Below are 18,398 nucleotides of genomic sequence, written 5' to 3'. Positions count from 1 at the left end.
GTCCGCAGGTGGAGCTAATTATTTCACTTGTGATTCTGTGAGGAGACCTGCAAAACATGCACTGTGTGGGGTCCTGAGGACCGAGTTTGAGAACCTGTGAGATATTGTGAGTTGCAGGCAATGATTGGATTGGTTGCTATTAGTAACGTCACCACCTGCTTTGCACCAATTGTTTTTGTTTTATCCATCAATGTATAAGAAAAACTTCAATGACAAAATAACGACGGCTGCATTATTATATCCACGCATTTATTTTATTGATGAAAAACGCAACTTACCAAGAACACAGTATTAGCAGATTCATCATTCCTGACACCCAATTAAATAATAGCAAACATAGTACAATATGGTCAAAATGCTCCTTTTCTACTTGTAGCATAACATAAGTGCAAATTTCACAATAAAAATGAAAATAAATGCCCCAAGCTGCTGCAGAACCTCTTTATGAGCTGAACGTAAAAAGTGTTCGCGTTAAGCTTTTGCAAAAACAAATGCACTCAGAAAGAAACATAGGAATTGGTTTATCTGGTTGCGATTCTCTGATTTGCTAGTGTATTAGTGGGGGTCGGACTGGCGGCAATTCAATCAGTAAATTTTCCGTTCACCTAGTGCAGTGGTTCTCAAACTCGGTCCTCAGGACCCCACAAAGTGCATGTTTTGCAGGTAACCCAGCAGGTGCACAGATGTATTAATTACTCACTGACACATTTTAAAAGTTCCACAGGTGGAGCTAATTATTTCACTTGCGATTTTGTGAAGAGACCTGCAAAACATGCACTGTGTGGGGTCCTGAGGACCGAGTTTAGGAACCTGTGACCTAGTGCAATATTTTTCTGCAGAAATTTGACATTCATGTGGGATAAAAAGCAAAGCCTGCAATACTTTGTATGGGTGAAAATATGCTTTGTACTCTCATTTCAGCTCGCACCGTCAGCGGATGATCATTTCTGGAAATGTATTTTAATTTGGAGATGACAGAATACAGAAAAGAACGTCAAGTTAACACGTACCTAAAGTTAAAATGAGAATATAGTTTAACCTCAGTCACTTCTCCCATAACACATACGAGTGAGGTGTGTTTTATAGGGACAGGCACATTGGTGTGAGGAACAGATGAAATAGGTCAGTGATTGGACGCTAAGGGTAGCAGTATGGAGGCAATTTGCTTATGTAACCAGCTATAATAATATGTACTGTACATCTTTGCTGCTTTTTCATTCAAGCATGACCTGTCTGACTCACATGTGAAGTCTTGTGATGAAGCGCATGAATGCTGATTGCTATAAAGGTATTTTTATTTAAGTACTCTCTCTGCCAACAGGTAATTGGCTAGCTAATTGTGTGGACTCGCCCAGGAACAAACTCATTTATTTTTCATATATAGCAAGAGATTTCAACCAGCCTGCTAATGGCACATCCTGTTCTTAGGTCATCTAACCGGAGGCAATATTGGCGTTTAATGTGGAGTCAAAGTAATGTGTTCAAAAATATATATACATTTACATTTAAAAAAAACAAAGCTTTTTTTGTCATTAACACTTTGGAAACGTGCCCCCTTTGTAACAGCAAGGCCACCTGCTAATTAGAACGCTTCCCATATCCGCAGTACTTACCACTGCATCGGCCTGCCACTTTTTTAAGCATCCATCAGTGCCACTCCCTGCAGGCATTATATCAGGGGTTTCCAAAATTCAGACCTCAAGCGAACCTAGCAGTCCAGGTTTTAAGGATAGCCAAGCTTGTGCACAGATGGTATAATCAAACTGACAAAGGTGCTAATTACTTCACCTGTGCTTAAACATGGATATCCTTAAAACCTGGAGTGTTCAGGTGCCCTGATGACTGAATTTGTGAGACACTGCAGTATGTCATTACTCCTCCTCCACATTGGATTGTAAGCTCTCCTGCCTGCTGTCTGTTGTGTATGGAACAGAACAATGTCTATGCTTTTGTAACTTTGCCCCACTTATCTTTGTGAAGTGCTGAACGTCACCACTAGGTGGCCGATTCGTGTGATACCTTCTAAATGGCAAATTTAAAAATCAATATATAATAGTTTTTATGGTGCAAAGAATGAATAATATTAATGGAAACCCAAGTTATGTGAGTGCTGTTTGCTGATGTACGAATGCAGGTAACAAATCACTTTACATAGCCACAGGTGACAGGAGAAGCCACAGACCAGGCTGACCTCTGACGGGCTCCCTAGAGAGTAGAGACAGGAACAAATATGTGTAGGTGTGGCTCTGTCATTGCATTATCCAGCCCATGTACCTCGCACAGGTTAACTGCATGTGATCTTTACAGTGGGGAGTTAAAAATAATGTCATCACGTGGAGCCTGGGAACATCATCTCGCAAGATACTAAAGCAAAAAAATGTTTGTTTAGTTTTTTTTTTGGGGGGGGGGGGGAGGGAGGGGGTTTCCAGTTGCCTGGACCACAAGTGTGAGTGAGTGCAGGCCCCTTAGGTATCACTGGTGTAAACGTGGACGCTAGAGGAATTGTGGCATAAATATAAATACATCTAATACACATTATAATATTACGTCCAGTGTCTCCCTACCTGCTGTAGAAGGATTATTACTATTTGTACTGTGACAATTTGCTCAGAAGTAATGATGTGCCTGTGCCCTGTAGGGTCCGGCCCCCTGTACCTGGCTAGGGGAACAGTACAAACGGCTATTTTTGATGTATCCATCTGCAGCAGGGTCCAACAATAATTCTGGCTACGGGGTAATTCCAAGTTGATCGCAGCAGGAATTTTTTTAGCAGTTTGAGCAAAACCATGTGCACTGCAGGGGAGGCAGCTATAACATGTGCAGAGAGAGTTAGATTACTCGTGTGCGTCCGTGTCTGTCTAATGGCGCCATCAGTGATCCATTGCAGAGAGGGCCAAGGGGGATTAATCTTAAAGGCCCTACACACTTAAAGATTATCTGTCCAATCTGGCTGACTGGAAAGAAAATCTGGCAATGGCTGGGAGCAAATGACAATCAACAATTTGCTACCAAAATCAAGAAAATGGACAAAAACTTTTCAGATAAATTGGTTTAATGAAACAAACTTAACCAATTTGTCTTAAAGTCCATTTTTGTCTGTTTTCCATTGTTTGAGAGCAAATAGTCAATTGCCATTTGCTCCCAGATATTGCCAGATTTTCTTTTCAATCAGCCAGATTGGACAGATAATCTTTTAGTGTGTAGGGCCCTTTACGCTTGAGAACCCAGAGCAGCCCACTTACACTCTAACTCACAGGTTCTCAAACTCGGTCCTCAGGACCCCACACGGTGCATGTTTTGCAGGTCACCTCACAGAATCGCAAGTGAAATAATTAGCTCCACCTGTGGATCTTTTAAAATGTGTCAGTGAGTAATTAATACACCTGTGCACCAGCTCGGTGATCTGGAAAACATGCACTGAGTGGGGCTCTGAGGACCGAGTTTCAGAACATGTGCTCTAACCCAGTGGTTCTCAACCTCGGTCCTCAAGTATCCCCAACAGTTCATGTTTTCCAGGTAACCTAGCAGTTGACCAGGTGTATTTATTACTCCCTGACACATTTTAAAAGACCCACAGGTGGAGCAAATTATTTCACTTGCAATCCTGTGAGGAGACCTGGAAAACATGAACTGTTGGGGGAACTTGAGGACCGAGGTTGAGAACCATTGCTCTAACCAATACATTCCCTCATGGCAAATTCCAGATTGCCAGTCCGGTCCTGTGTGGTTTACTAGAATTTCCCGCCCAATACAGGTATGATATTTAATATACTGTAATGTCAATCAACTCATCCTATGAAATAATTCAACTACAAAGACATAACTACTATATATTACACACACACACACACACTTACTGCTAAACTTCTCCCACACACATACCTCCCAGCATGACCCTCTCCAGGGGGGACACAATGCTCTGCTCCTGGGCTTCCCTCTTACTGTATGATTACCCTCACCTGTGCTGACACACTTTCTTATCCATTTACCTGTTCAGCACAGGTGCTGGCAATCATACAATAAGAGAAAAGTCCAGGAAGAGAGTATTGTGTCCGTCCTGGAGAGGGTCATGTTAGGAGGTATACACACACACACACACACGGCTGTATCGACAGACACACAATATCGCACACAGGTGCACACACACACAGACTGGTTTGCAGGTCCATTTTTCCGCTTCCACGTCTCTTATTCAGACTTGCTCTGAAAAAGGAAAAAATAGCAATTAATCCTAAATACTCTGTGCCAAGCTCATATAACGCTGTGATGTAACATAACCACCTGTATCACATATGTAATGGTGTGCACTGTGTGCGACAGCTGTGCGATATAATGTAACAGCCCAGTGTTTCCAATGCTATAACATTCATTCTACACCCAAGCTACGTTATACACTGTACATTACCTTTCTATCATTCATCTCCTTCGGGCTTCTACAGAACGATACAGCTGTAATACAGAGAAACAGGAGTCGGTGCGCTGTGCCGCGTGTTACTGCACACGGCTGCGCACATCACACATGGAAGCACTACATACACTACATAAGCGGGCTAAGAAAACACAGCACCTGTAACCAGCAGATAATGGGCCGGATGTAACGCAGTGCCAGACGACCAGCGCTCTGAGGGGGTAATTCACACCTGATCGCCCTCTAGCGTTTTTTGCAGCGCTGTGATGAGGTCAGAACTGCGTATGCACCGCAATGCGCAGGCGCGTCACACGGGTACAAAGCAGATCGCCGATCAGCTATGGTTTTATAGAAAGAATCCATTTGCATGGCCGTTCGCAAGGAGATTGACAAGAAGAAGGCATCTGTGGGTGTCAACTGACCGTTTCCTGGAAGTGGTTGGAAAAACACAGGCGTATCCAAGCGTTTGCAGGGCGGGTGTCTGACCTCAATTCCGGCCCCGGAAAGGCTGAAGTGATCGCAGAGGCTGAGTAAGTTCTGGGCTGCGCAGAGACTGCACAAGATCAGTTTGTACTGTTCTGCTACACATGCGATCACACACTTGCAAAGCGAAAATACACTCCCCTATGGGCGGCGACTATCTGATCGCAGCAGTGTAAAAAAAAACCTAGCGAGGGATCAGGTCTGAATTAGGCCCTGAGTTCAGCCGGAATCCCGGAGCGCCAGTCATCTCACACTGCGTTACATCTGGCCCCAAGTGTCTAATGACCAAACCCTGTGTACCCCACGCTCTGATTGTCCCCCTGTATAATATAATGTAACAGACCTGTGTACCCCACGCTGTGTCAGACCCCCTGTATAATATAATGTAACAGACCTGTGTACCCCACGCTGTGTCAGTCCCCCTGTATAATATAATGTAACAGACCTGTGTACCCCACGCTGTGTCAGTCCCCCTTGTATAATATAATGTAACAGACCTGTGTACCCCACGCTCTGATTGTCCCCCTGTATAATATAATGTAACAGACCTGTGTACCCCACGCTGTGTCAGACCCCCTGTATAATATAATGTAACAGACCTGTGTACCCCACGCTGTGTCAGTCCCCCTGTATAATATAATGTAACAGACCTGTGTACCCCACGCTGTGTCAGTCCCCCTGTATAATATAATGTAACAGACCTGTGTACCCTACGCTGTGTCAGACCCCCTGTATGATATAATGTAACAGACCTGTGTACCCCACGCTGTGTCAGACCCCCTGTATAATATAATGTAACAGACCTGTGTACCCCACGCTGTGTCAGTCCCCCTGTATAATATAATGTAACAGACCTGTGTACCCCACGCTGTGTCAGTCCCCCTGTATAATATAATGTAACAGACCTGTGTACCCCACGCTGTGTCAGTCCCCCTTGTATAATATAATGTAACAGACCTGTGTACCCCACGCTGTGTCAGACCCCCTGTATAATATAATGTAACAGACCTGTGTACCCTACGCTGTGTCAGTCCCCCTGTATAATATAATGTAACAGACCTGTGTACCCCATGCTGTGTCAGTCCCCCTTGTATAATATAATGTAACAGACCCTGTGTACCCCACGCTGTGTCAGACCCCCTGTATGATATAATGTAACAGACCTGTGTACCCCACGCTCTGATTGTCCCCCTGTATAATATAATGTAACAGACCTGTGTACCCCACGCTGTCACACCCCCTGTATAATATAATGTAACAGACCCTGTGTACCCCACGCTGTGTCAGACCCCCTGTATAATATAATGTAACAGACCTGTGTACCCCACGCTGTGTCAGACCCCCTGTATAATATAATGTAACAGACCTGTGTACCCTACGCTGTGTCAGACCCCCTGTATGATATAATGTAACAGACCTGTGTACCCCACGCTCTGATTGTCCCCCTGTATAATATAATGTAACAGACCCTGTGTACCCCACGCTGTGTCAGACCCCCTGTATGATATAATGTAACAGACCTGTGTACCCCACGCTCTGATTGTCCCCCTGTATAATATAATGTAACAGACCTGTGTACCCTACGCTGTGTCAGACCCCCTGTATAATATAATGTAACAGACCTGTGTACCCCACGCTGTGTCAGACCCCCTGTATAATATAATGTAACAGACCTGTGTACCCCACGCTGTGTCAGTCCCCCTGTATAATATAATGTAACAGACCCTGTGTACCCCACGCTGTGTCAGACCCCCTGTATAATATAATGTAACAGACCTGTGTACCCCACGCTGTGTCAGACCCCCTGTATAATATAATGTAACAGACCTGTGTACCCCACGCTGTCAGACCCCCTGTATGATATAATGTAACAGACCTGTGTACCCCACGCTGTCAGACCCCCTGTATAATATAATGTAACAGACCCTGTGTACCCCACGCTGTGTCAGTCCCCCTGTATAATATAATGTAACAGACCCTGTGTACCCCACGCTGTGTCAGACCCCCTGTATAATATAATGTAACAGACCCTGTGTACCCCACGCTGTGTCAGACCCCCTGTATGATGTAATGTAACAGACCTGTGTACCCCACGCTCTGTCAGTCCCCCTTGTATAATATAATGTAACAGACCTGTGTACCCCACGCTGTGTCAGACCCCCTGTATGATATAATGTAACAGACCTGTGTACCCCACGCTGTGTCAGTCCCCCTGTATAATATAATGTAACAGACCCTGTGTACCCCACGCTGTGTCAGACCCCCTGTATGATATAATGTAACAGACCTGTGTACCCCACGCTGTGTCAGACCCCCTGTATAATATAATGTAACAGACCCTGTGTACCCCACGCTGTGTCAGACCCCCTGTATAATATAATGTAACAGACCCTGTGTACCCCACGCTGTGTCAGACCCCCTGTATAATATAATGTAACAGACCTGTGTACCCCACGCTGTGTCAGACCCCCTGTATGATATAATGTAACAGACCTGTGTACCCCACGCTGTGTCAGACCCCCTGTATAATATAATGTAACAGACCCTGTGTACCCCACGCTGTGTCAGACCCCCTGTATAATATAATGTAACAGACCCTGTGTACCCCACGCTGTGTCAGACCCCCTGTATAATATAATGTAACAGACCCTGTGTACCCCACGCTGTGTCAGACCCCCTGTATAATATAATGTAACAGACCCTGTGTACCCCACGCTGTGTCAGACCCCCTGTATGATATAATGTAACAGACCTGTGTACCCCACGCTGTGTCAGACCCCCTGTATGATATAATGTAACAGACCTGTGTACCCCACGCTGTGTCAGTCCCCCTGTATAATATAATGTAACAGACCTGTGTACCCCACGCTGTGTCAGACCCCCCGTATAATATAATGTAACAGACCTGTGTACCCCACGCTGTGTCAGACCCCCCGTATAATATAATGTAACAGACCTGTGTACCCCACGCTGTCAGACCCCCCGTATAATATAATGTAACAGACCTGTGTACCCCACGCTGTGTCAGACCCCCCGTATAATATAATGTAACAGACCTGTGTACCCCACGCTGTGTCAGACCCCCCGTATAATATAATGTAACAGACCTGTGTACCCCACGCTGTGTCAGACCCCCTGTATAATATAATGTAACAGACCTGTGTACCCCACGCTGTGTCAGTCCCCCTGTATAATATAATGTAACAGACCTGTGTACCCTACGCTGTGTCAGACCCCCTGTATGATATAATGTAACAGACCTGTGTACCCCACGCTGTGTCAGATCCCCTTGTATAATATAATGTAACAGACCCTGTGTACCCCACGCTGTGTCAGACCCCCTTGTATAATATAATGTAACAGACCTGTGTACCCCACGCTGTGTCAGACCCCCTTGTATAATATAATGTAACAGACCTGTGTACCCCACGCTGTGTCAGACCCCCTGTATAATATAATGTAACAGACCTGTGTACCCCACGCTGTGTCAGACCCCTGTATGATATAATGTAACAGACCTGTGTACCCCACGCTGTGTCAGACCCCTTTGTATAATATAATGTAACAGACCTGTGTACCCCACGCTGTGTCAGACCCCCTGTATAATATAATGTAACAGACCTGTGTACCCCACGCTGTGTCAGACCCCCTGTATAATATAATGTAACAGACCTGTGTACCCCACGCTGTGTCAGACCCCTGTATAATATAATGTAACAGACCTGTGTACCCCACGCTGTCAGACCCCCTGTATAATATAATGTAACAGACCTGTGTACCCCACGCTGTGTCAGACCCCCTGTATGATATAATGTAACAGACCTGTGTACCCCACGCTGTGTCAGTCCCCCTGTATAATATAATGTAACAGACCTGTGTACCCCACGCTGTGTCAGTCCCCCTGTATAATATAATGTAACAGACCTGTGTACCCCACGGTGTGTCAGACCCCCTGTATAATATAATGTAACAGACCTGTGTACCCCACGCTGTGTCAGTCCCCCTGTATAATATAATGTAACAGACCTGTGTACCCCACGGTGTGTCAGACCCCCTGTATAATATAATGTAACAGACCTGTGTACCCCACGCTGTGTCAGTCCCCCTGTATAATATAATGTAACAGACCTGTGTACCCCACGCTGTGTCAGTCCCCCTGTATAATATAATGTAACAGACCTGTGTACCCCACGGTGTGTCAGACCCCCTGTATAATATAATGTAACAGACCTGTGTACCCCACGCTGTGTCAGTCCCCCTGTATAATATAATGTAACAGACCTGTGTACCCCACGGTGTGTCAGACCCCCTGTATAATATAATGTAACAGACCTGTGTACCCCACGCTGTGTCAGTCCCCCTGTATAATATAATGTAACAGACCTGTGTACCCCATGCTGTGTCAGACCCCCTGTATAATATAATAGACCTGTGTACCCCACGCTGTGTCAGACCCCCTTGTATAATATAATGTAACAGACCCTGTGTACCCCACGCTGTGTCAGACCCCCTGTATAATATAATGTAACAGACCCTGTGTACCCCACGCTGTGTCAGACCCCCTGTATAATATAATGTAACAGACCCTGTGTACCCCACGCTGTGTCAGACCCCCTGTATAATATAATGTAACAGACCCTGTGTACCCCACGCTGTGTCAGACCCCCTGTATAATATAATGTAACAGACCTGTGTAAACCACGCTGTGTCAGACCCCCTGTATGATATAATGTAACAGACCTGTGTACCCCACGCTGTGTCAGTCCCCCTGTATAATATAATGTAACAGACCTGTGTACCCCACGCTGTGTCAGTCCCCCTGTATAATATAATGTAACAGACCTGTGTACCCCACGCTGTGTCAGATCCCCTTGTATAATATAATGTAACAGACCCTGTGTACCCCACGCTGTGTCAGACCCCCTTGTATAATATAATGTAACAGACCTGTGTACCCCACGCTGTGTCAGACCCCCTTGTATAATATAATGTAACAGACCTGTGTACCCCACGCTGTGTCAGACCCCCTGTATAATATAATGTAACAGACCTGTGTACCCCACGCTGTGTCAGACCCCTGTATGATATAATGTAACAGACCTGTGTACCCCACGCTGTGTCAGACCCCTTTGTATAATATAATGTAACAGACCTGTGTACCCCACGCTGTGTCAGACCCCCTGTATAATATAATGTAACAGACCTGTGTACCCCACGCTGTGTCAGACCCCCTGTATAATATAATGTAACAGACCTGTGTACCCCACGCTGTGTCAGACCCCTGTATAATATAATGTAACAGACCTGTGTACCCCACGCTGTCAGACCCCCTGTATAATATAATGTAACAGACCTGTGTACCCCACGCTGTGTCAGACCCCCTGTATGATATAATGTAACAGACCTGTGTACCCCACGCTGTGTCAGTCCCCCTGTATAATATAATGTAACAGACCTGTGTACCCCACGCTGTGTCAGTCCCCCTGTATAATATAATGTAACAGACCTGTGTACCCCACGGTGTGTCAGACCCCCTGTATAATATAATGTAACAGACCTGTGTACCCCACGCTGTGTCAGTCCCCCTGTATAATATAATGTAACAGACCTGTGTACCCCACGGTGTGTCAGACCCCCTGTATAATATAATGTAACAGACCCTGTGTACCCCACGCTGTGTCAGACCCCCTGTATAATATAATGTAACAGACCCTGTGTACCCCACGCTGTGTCAGACCCCCTGTATAATATAATGTAACAGACCTGTGTACCCCACGCTGTGTCAGACCCCCTGTATGATATAATGTAACAGACCTGTGTACCCCACGCTGTGTCAGACCCCCTTGTATAATATAATGTAACAGACCTGTGTACCCCACGCTGTGTCAGACCCCCTTGTATAATATAATGTAACAGACCTGTGTACCCCACGCTGTGTCAGACCCCCTGTATAATATAATGTAACAGACCTGTGTACCCTACGCTCTGTCAGACCCCCTGTATAATATAATGTAACAGACCTGTGTACCCCACGCTCTGTCAGACCCCCTGTATAATATAATGTAACAGACCTGTGTACCCCACGCTCTGTCAGACCCCCTGTATAATATAATGTAACAGACCTGTGTACCCCACGCTGTGTCAGACCCCCTGTATAATATAATGTAACAGACCTGTGTACCCCACGCTGTGTCAGACCCCCTGTATGATATAATGTAACAGACCTGTGTACCCCACGCTGTGTCAGACCCCCTTGTATAATATAATGTAACAGACCTGTGTACCCCATGCTGTGTCAGACCCCCTGTATGATATAATGTAACAGACCTGTGTACCCCACGCTGTGTCAGACCCCCTGTATGATATAATGTAACAGACCTGTGTACCCCACGCTGTGTCAGACCCCCTTGTATAATATAATGTAACAGACCTGTGTACCCCACGCTGTGTCAGACCCCCTTGTATAATATAATGTAACAGACCTGTGTACCCCACGCTGTGTCAGACCCCCTGTATAATATAAGGTATCAGAAAAAAAGTCCCTCGCTACTTTTGTGACCAATAAACGCAGATTCATCTTTAATTTGTTTAAAATTTTAAGCATTATATTTTTGGTCATCAACGCATTTCTCCTCCCATAGCTAATAAACTCCTGGGTTCCTCAGCACCCCGTCACGGCAGCTTGGAATCAGGGAACATGTCAGCCTATAGCGCCACCTGTATGTACCTACCTTTCCTGTGCAGGTAGCTCAGGAACCCATAGAGGAAGAGTGCGGTCAGAAACAGATACATGTAGTCCTCCAGGGATGGTCCCGAGACCCCTGTGGAGACAGAGAGACAGATTACCCTGCGTCGTCTCCATCCTATCTCCTTACTGCACAATATATATATATATTTATAGGAGATGCTGTCATCATACACCCCACCTGTGTCTGCCCTTACACCAAGGGGCTGCATGAGCTAGCTACGGGGTGACCTGAAGATGTATGTCCTGGGAGCAGAATTCCTTCATCCCACAGGTAACAAGGAACCTGAGAAGGTGAATCCCCCCCCCCCCTCCATTGCCGAATCCTCCTCCTTTCCCATTCTGATACTGGAGAATCCTCTCAGACAAGCGAGAAGCAGAAAAGCTAAATGAAGGCAAAGTCAATGAGACATTTAATAAGTTACATTGAGGTCGCCCCATGCTTGGGATTATACACCTGGATACAACACACAACACCTCTGCTCCAAACTTATTCCTTATGGTTTACGTCCCAGGGTTAGATGGTACTTGTGTGTGTGATGTTCTAGGCTGCTTTGTGATTGTGTGCGCTGGTTCCTGTTTCTATAACAAAACGTGACCTATGCTCCAGACACGTTACATATAGTCACCATATAATGATCTTATGGAACTTGTGTATGAGACCCAACGGATGAGGTTCTCGCGCAGACACCGGGCACAGAGGTGCCTCTAGGAATGTATAAATGTACATTAACCTGTGAACCTTCCCTTATCATATAATGGCGTTAAATCGTGCATTTGTGGTTACTCACCCGCAATTTGGAGGGTTTGCACGCGTGATATCCCATTTGGTGCACTGGCGTGACTGACGCGGCAGGAGTAGCGCGCTCCATGTAGATTGTGGCTAGCCGTGATGCGCTGGAAGGCGGTCATACTGTAGGTGCCATCTTGGTTGTGGCCGTGTGTGGAGAGGGACGTTCCAGGCAGCAGGGAAGGGTGCGATTCCCCTGGGAGCTGAACCAGGAAGTCAACTGAGATTTCCAGAGGGTGGAAATGAGAGATCTCACAGGAGAGCGTCAGCTCCTCTCCAGGCCGAGCGAAGAGACGGGCCGGCAGGAGGGAAACTCGCGGCTTAGCTAGAAAGACAGTGTACAAAGGAGAAGAGGTCATGTTGGAAAGTTATAATACATAAGCTCCTCATCACTTCTTCATCCATGCTGTGTCCTACAGTAAGGCTGTACTATCTGCTATTTTCATGTGTTTTCTACCTGTAAACAACCTCCTTAGTGTGCACGCGCCCTCATGTCATTTTTACTTAATACTCAAATTTGTCTAGTTTATCTCTGTGTTTTTCACCAAGTCCCATCTATCAGCCAGGCCCAGTTGTTTATCTGTCTTGCCCTTGGATAAGACACAATGCCGCTTTGTGACTAAAACTGAACTGCATGCACAAAGCACAGTTGATCTCTGACATTCCCAAGGACAAAGAACATAAATGATAATACCTGGATTATAGAAAGGCCTTGGTGAAACACAGGGAAGGAGCCTTCCGTTGCCCGGACTGCGTCCCGTATCTGTCCCCATCTCTTACCTATGACCTGCAGCTGGATGTCTCGCTGTGCCCGGATGTAGGGCAGGTAGATGGTGCAGAGGAATTTGCCCTGATGGGAGACGTCCACTTTCTCCAGTAAGAGCGACACGTCCCCCTTATTGTGCGAGGCAGAAAAGTTCATCTGATAACCTGGGAGATCCACCTCCACTCTGTCCTTCCATCCGTCATATGCGTACAGCACCTTCCCGTCTCCCAGAGCACGATGGCGCCACTCCACTGCAAAGCGAGGCTGCTGCCCCCGCCACATCCCGCAGGTCAGGGACAGAGGCTTCCCCAGCTGGGCCTTCACGAGGACGGAGGCAGAAGACACGGCTAGGGACACTGAAGGGGACAGGGAATAAGTCATCAGCAGGCTTACCAGGCATGACAACCGTGATGAGACCATTGTTCCTATGCACAGCCAACTTTCTGTGGTGGGGAGAATTTCTGAGCTTACAATGGCTGATAACAGCGGACAATAGCTCATGGTCCTATACATAAATATACTACGTACAATAAGAGAATGTCACTGGAAAGGTTACACATACAGTATGAAAATATAAAAATGATTTTGTATATATCACTGGTTCCCAAATATGGTTCTCAATTCTCCACAACAGTACAGGTTTTAGGGATATCCCTGCTTGTGCACAGGTGGTACAATCAAACTGACTGAGGTACTAATTAAGGGCCTAATTCAGATCTTATCGCAGCAGCAAATTTGTTAGCTAATGGGCAAAACCATGTGCACTGCAGGTGGGGCAGATGTAACATGTGCAGAGAGTTAGATTTAGGTGGGGTGTGTTCAAACTGAAATCTAAATTGCAGTGTAAAAATAAAGCAGCCAGTATTTACCCTGCACAGAAACAATATAACCCACCCAAATCTAACTCTTGCTGCACATGTTACATCTGCCCCACCTGCAGTGCACATGGTTTTGCCCATTAGCTAACAAATTTGCTGCTGCGATCAGATCTGAATTACCCCCAAGTCACTGGTGCCCAAGCATGGATATCCTTAAAACCTGGAATGACAGCAAGAGGCTCACAATCTGGCTTATATTGTTGGAGAAAGATGAAAAATATTATAGAAATAGATGAAAAGAAAAGTAGAAACAGAGACTATGACCAGTAATCTCTTATATATCTGCCCAGATCTGTGACTCTATACCTCGTTTGCTAACGCTGGGTGTGGCTCGGAGCTCTGAGTCATAGAGTCACGGATCTGGATAGGAGAGACCAGTCTGGGCGTGGCTAGGAGCTCTGAGTCATAGAGTCACAGATCTGGATAGGAGAGACTAGGTAAAACACACGCTGACTAATAGTAAGAGCTGCACCTTGCAGCAGCCAGTGCCCTGATGACGCCCCCCCAGGGGTAATGGGGCAATTAGCAGTGAACCCGGGACGATACACGGTATCACTGAGCTCCGCCACTGCCAGGTGGGCGCCATGCTGCTGCAGCTGCGGAGAAACTTCTGTCAGTCCTGGATCGGGAAGGAAGAGGAGGAGGGAGGAGAGATGATCTCACCTGTCGGGCAGACGGCTGAACACCGTGGGAGGAGGGTGACGATGGCAGCCCTCCGTGCGATCCCCCTGGTGTCTCTCTGCCAATCACATCCCAGCCTCAGCTGCCTCCCGGTTGCCATGTTAACACTCAGCGGCCGATGGGCAGCTCTCACTCAGCCAAGATGCCTTGGGGATTCTGGGAGTTGTAGTTCCTGACACCGCCGGCTGCTCCCCGGGGAGCGTGAGGGAGAGCGATGGCCACAGACTACATCTCCCAGGGAGCACCATGGGGGGATGCGGCAAGCCCACAGCCCCCTACATGGAGACAGACTGCGGAGGGGGGGGCGCGTCACTGTGACGTTACGGCAGTGCTGTGGGGAGACTACAACTCCCGGCATGCTTTGCGCCGCCAGGAGGGAACATGGCGGCTGCTGTTTCTGGTGCAGAGTGAGTCTGTAGTGTGCAGTGTGCGGGGACAATGAAGCTGGTGAGAGGGTAATACCATATACTGTTATAAGGGATAAGTCCCCAGCGTGCACACTGTGTATGTGATGTTATATAGGGGAAGGGGCTGTATAATATATATATATATATATATATATATATATATATATATATATATATGAGAAATAATCTCCCAACACACACACTGTGTATGTGGTATTTACCAAACATTATCTTTATACCTACATCATGTACACATAACATATTATTAACACACTAGGTCATTCATCGTGCCCTGCATCCGCTTTTCACGCTGTCGCAAGGACCTACGCCCCCTTGACCATCGCACGCCCTTTGGCAGATTTTTTTTTTTACCACTAACAACATTATGCTTGAAGGTAATACTCCATATAATGCAAATACTGCCCACCCAAAGGACGTGCAGGGGTTACAACAGTGTGAAGAGCGCCCGTAGGGCGCGATGAATCGCCTAGTAATATGTAAAGTCAGCATAACAGAGATCCAGAATAAAGGCCCCTATACAGAAACAGACAGTTGTAGTAAATGGAGTGCAATATATGGAGGGAAATGTTGCCAGTGGAGTACCCCAGGGATCTGTACTTGGTCCAGTTCTCTTTGCTATCTTTGTTGGTGACATTGCAGATGGTATTGAAGGGAAGGTATGCCTTTTTGCAGATGATACAAATATATGCAACAGGGTAGACACACTGGGAGGTGTAAAACAAATTATTGATGACCTAGGTAGGCTTGAGAAATGGTCAAGAACGTGGCAACTACAGTTTAATGCTAAAAAATGCTAAATCATGCACTTAGGTCTCAAAAACACAAAGGCTAAATATAGTATGAAGGGTACTATAATAGAAACTACTGAGGAGGAAAGGGATCTAGGAGTCACTATTTCAAGTGACTTAAAGGCAGGAAAGCAATGCAACAAAGCAATGAGGAAGGCTAGTCAGATGCTTGGTTGCATAGGGAGAGGAATCAGTAGTAGGAAAAAAGAAGTGATAATGCCACTGTATAGGTCATTGGTGCGGCCTCATCTGGAATACTGTGTCCAGTTCTGGAGACCATATCTCCAGAAGGATATAAATACATTAGAGACTGTACAAAGAAGGGCAACTAAAATGGTGCATGGCCTACATCACAAAACTTACCCGGAAAGGCTAAAAGATCTTAACATGTATAGTATGGAGGAGAGAAGGGAAAGGTGGGACATGATAGAAACTTTCAAATATATCAAGGGTCTTAAAGTTCAGGAGGGAAACATTCTTCACGGGAAGAGAAGTATTAGAACTCGAGGACATACATTGAAACTGGAGGGGGGGAGGTTCAGGGGAAATTTAAGGAAAAATTACTTCACGGAAAGGGTAGTGGACAAGTGGAATAGCCTCCCATCAGAGGTGGTAGAGGCTATGATTGTAGAACAATTTAAACATGCTTGGGATAGGCATATGAATATCCTTACAAAGAATTAAGGTTCAAAAAGGGTTGAGGTTACCTAAAGGATAAAAAAAAAAGGGGCAGACTAGATGGGCCAAGTGGTTCTTATCTGCCGTCAAATTATATGTTTCTATACATTAACAAGAAATTGCGGCAATTTTCCAATCCTCTGATGGCCGTGTAGGGGAACTGGGTATATTAAACATGTTTAAATATACCGATACCCGGGGGGGTGTGGCCTGGAGTAGCTGGGGACAGGCAGCATTTTTCCGGCCCTCCCGCTGATATCCTGAAAATATCCTGCTAGAAGCTGTTTTCTCCCCCCAAACACCTTGTGTTTCTGCTGGACCCTCTCCCGCTGCTGCGGAGCTCCTTGGAGTGTCGAAATTTTCGGGATCTCCACGTGTGCGTCTTGGAGATCGGACGGCCGGCCTGGCCTAAGCACAGAGTCCCAGTGCCTCTGCTTCTGGTTCCAGCGGCTGCAGTGCGGTGTGCGATACTCACCTGTTACTATCTCCCATGCTTTATCCGGGTTCCCTGCTGGATGTGACTTGGTGGCGTGCTGGCCGCCGCCATTTTGCCTCTGGAGGTTTATACCTGATACCCTGAGATTCCTGCAGTCTGTACCATTTGTGGCCATTCCAGCTGGTGCTCAGATTTGGCTATTGTGTCCACTCTCCTGTCTTGGCGTCCACGTACCTTTACAATGGCTGGCTCTTTGCGTCACATACTCCAGGCTATTTATGCCACTACAGAGAGACTTGTTATTCAGCTTACCAAAATGGTGGATGTATCCCCCAGCTCCATGGTTGCCTTCAGTGCGCTTCCTGCATCGAAAATAGGATTTTGGTACTTACCAGGTAAATCCTTTTCTTTGAATCCATAGGGGGCACTGGAGTACTCTTGGGATATGGACGGGCGTAGTCGACCAAAGGCACTGAATATTCAAATTTAGGACTCTTCCCCCCCCTCCATATCCCCAAGTACCTCAGTGTACTTTGCCAGTGTTTTTTACTGAGCGAACAGGATATAGAGAGGTTGACAATGGAGAATCCCTATAACATAACGGACAACCACAAAGTTGATCCGTAACCTTATTGTCAACTAAACAGTTGACACCTTAACCGATAGAACTTTATAATTTGAGCCAATCGGTGAAAATGTGTTACCATAAGCTCCCTTGAGCTTAATACCATCCAAGTTAAATTTGTTCACTAAGCTCCCTTGAGCTTAAAACAACCCAGGTAAAACTGCTCTGGGTGGGCGTCCAGTGCCCCCTATGGATTCAAAGAAAAGGATTTACCTGGTAAGTACCAAAATCCTATTTTCTTTATCATCCACTAGGGGTCACTGGAGTACTCTTGGGACGTACCAAAGCTTCCCTCGTGGGCGGGAGAGCTGTTTGATACTTGTAACAGTAGGCAGGCCAAAGCTAAATGCTGATGGCGCCACCATTAATAACGTATAAACGTGCACAAACGTGGTGCACTGAAGGCTATGTAGCCGCGTCGTAGACGCTCCACGACCCGTTGGGTCTGACATTCCCACAGAACCTGTGGGATGAACTATTACTGACGTAGGCGATTGTAACTTAGCCTTAAAGTAAGTCTGACTTGTAGTCATTATTATCCAACTGGATAATGTCTGCTGAGAAACTGGCTAACCCCAGTTTGCAGTATCATATAGAACAAACAACGTATTCATATCACGTACTGTAGACGTTCGGTACATATATAAACGCGTAACGCGTGTACCACATTCAGAATTCAAGAATGTGCTGTC

General features: G+C 46.2%; 1 protein-coding gene across 2 annotated transcripts in view; it reads right to left on the bottom strand.

The window, feature by feature from the left end:
* Nucleotides 1–232: 232 nt before the first annotated feature.
* TAPBP (TAP binding protein) overlaps nt 233–18,398 on the bottom strand; it is a 39,728-nt gene continuing 21,562 nt past the window's right edge. For both annotated transcript variants that reach the window (XM_063938249.1, XM_063938248.1), the window contains 5 exons: nt 13,207–13,548; nt 12,428–12,751; nt 11,623–11,712; nt 4,406–4,449; nt 233–4,203 (listed from right to left, as the gene is read on the bottom strand). In XM_063938249.1, the coding sequence (XP_063794319.1) occupies nt 4,189–4,203; nt 4,406–4,449; nt 11,623–11,712; nt 12,428–12,751; nt 13,207–13,548 (815 nt within the window). In that variant the 3' untranslated portion in view covers nt 233–4,188. The remainder of the gene's footprint in view (nt 4,204–4,405; nt 4,450–11,622; nt 11,713–12,427; nt 12,752–13,206; nt 13,549–18,398) is intronic.

This window comes from Pseudophryne corroboree, chromosome 8, assembly GCF_028390025.1.
Source record: "Pseudophryne corroboree isolate aPseCor3 chromosome 8, aPseCor3.hap2, whole genome shotgun sequence".
In the NCBI taxonomy this organism is placed as follows: Eukaryota; Metazoa; Chordata; class Amphibia; order Anura; family Myobatrachidae; genus Pseudophryne; species Pseudophryne corroboree.
Note: the sequence above shows the minus strand (reverse complement) of the source record. Positions and strands in the feature narration are given on the sequence as shown.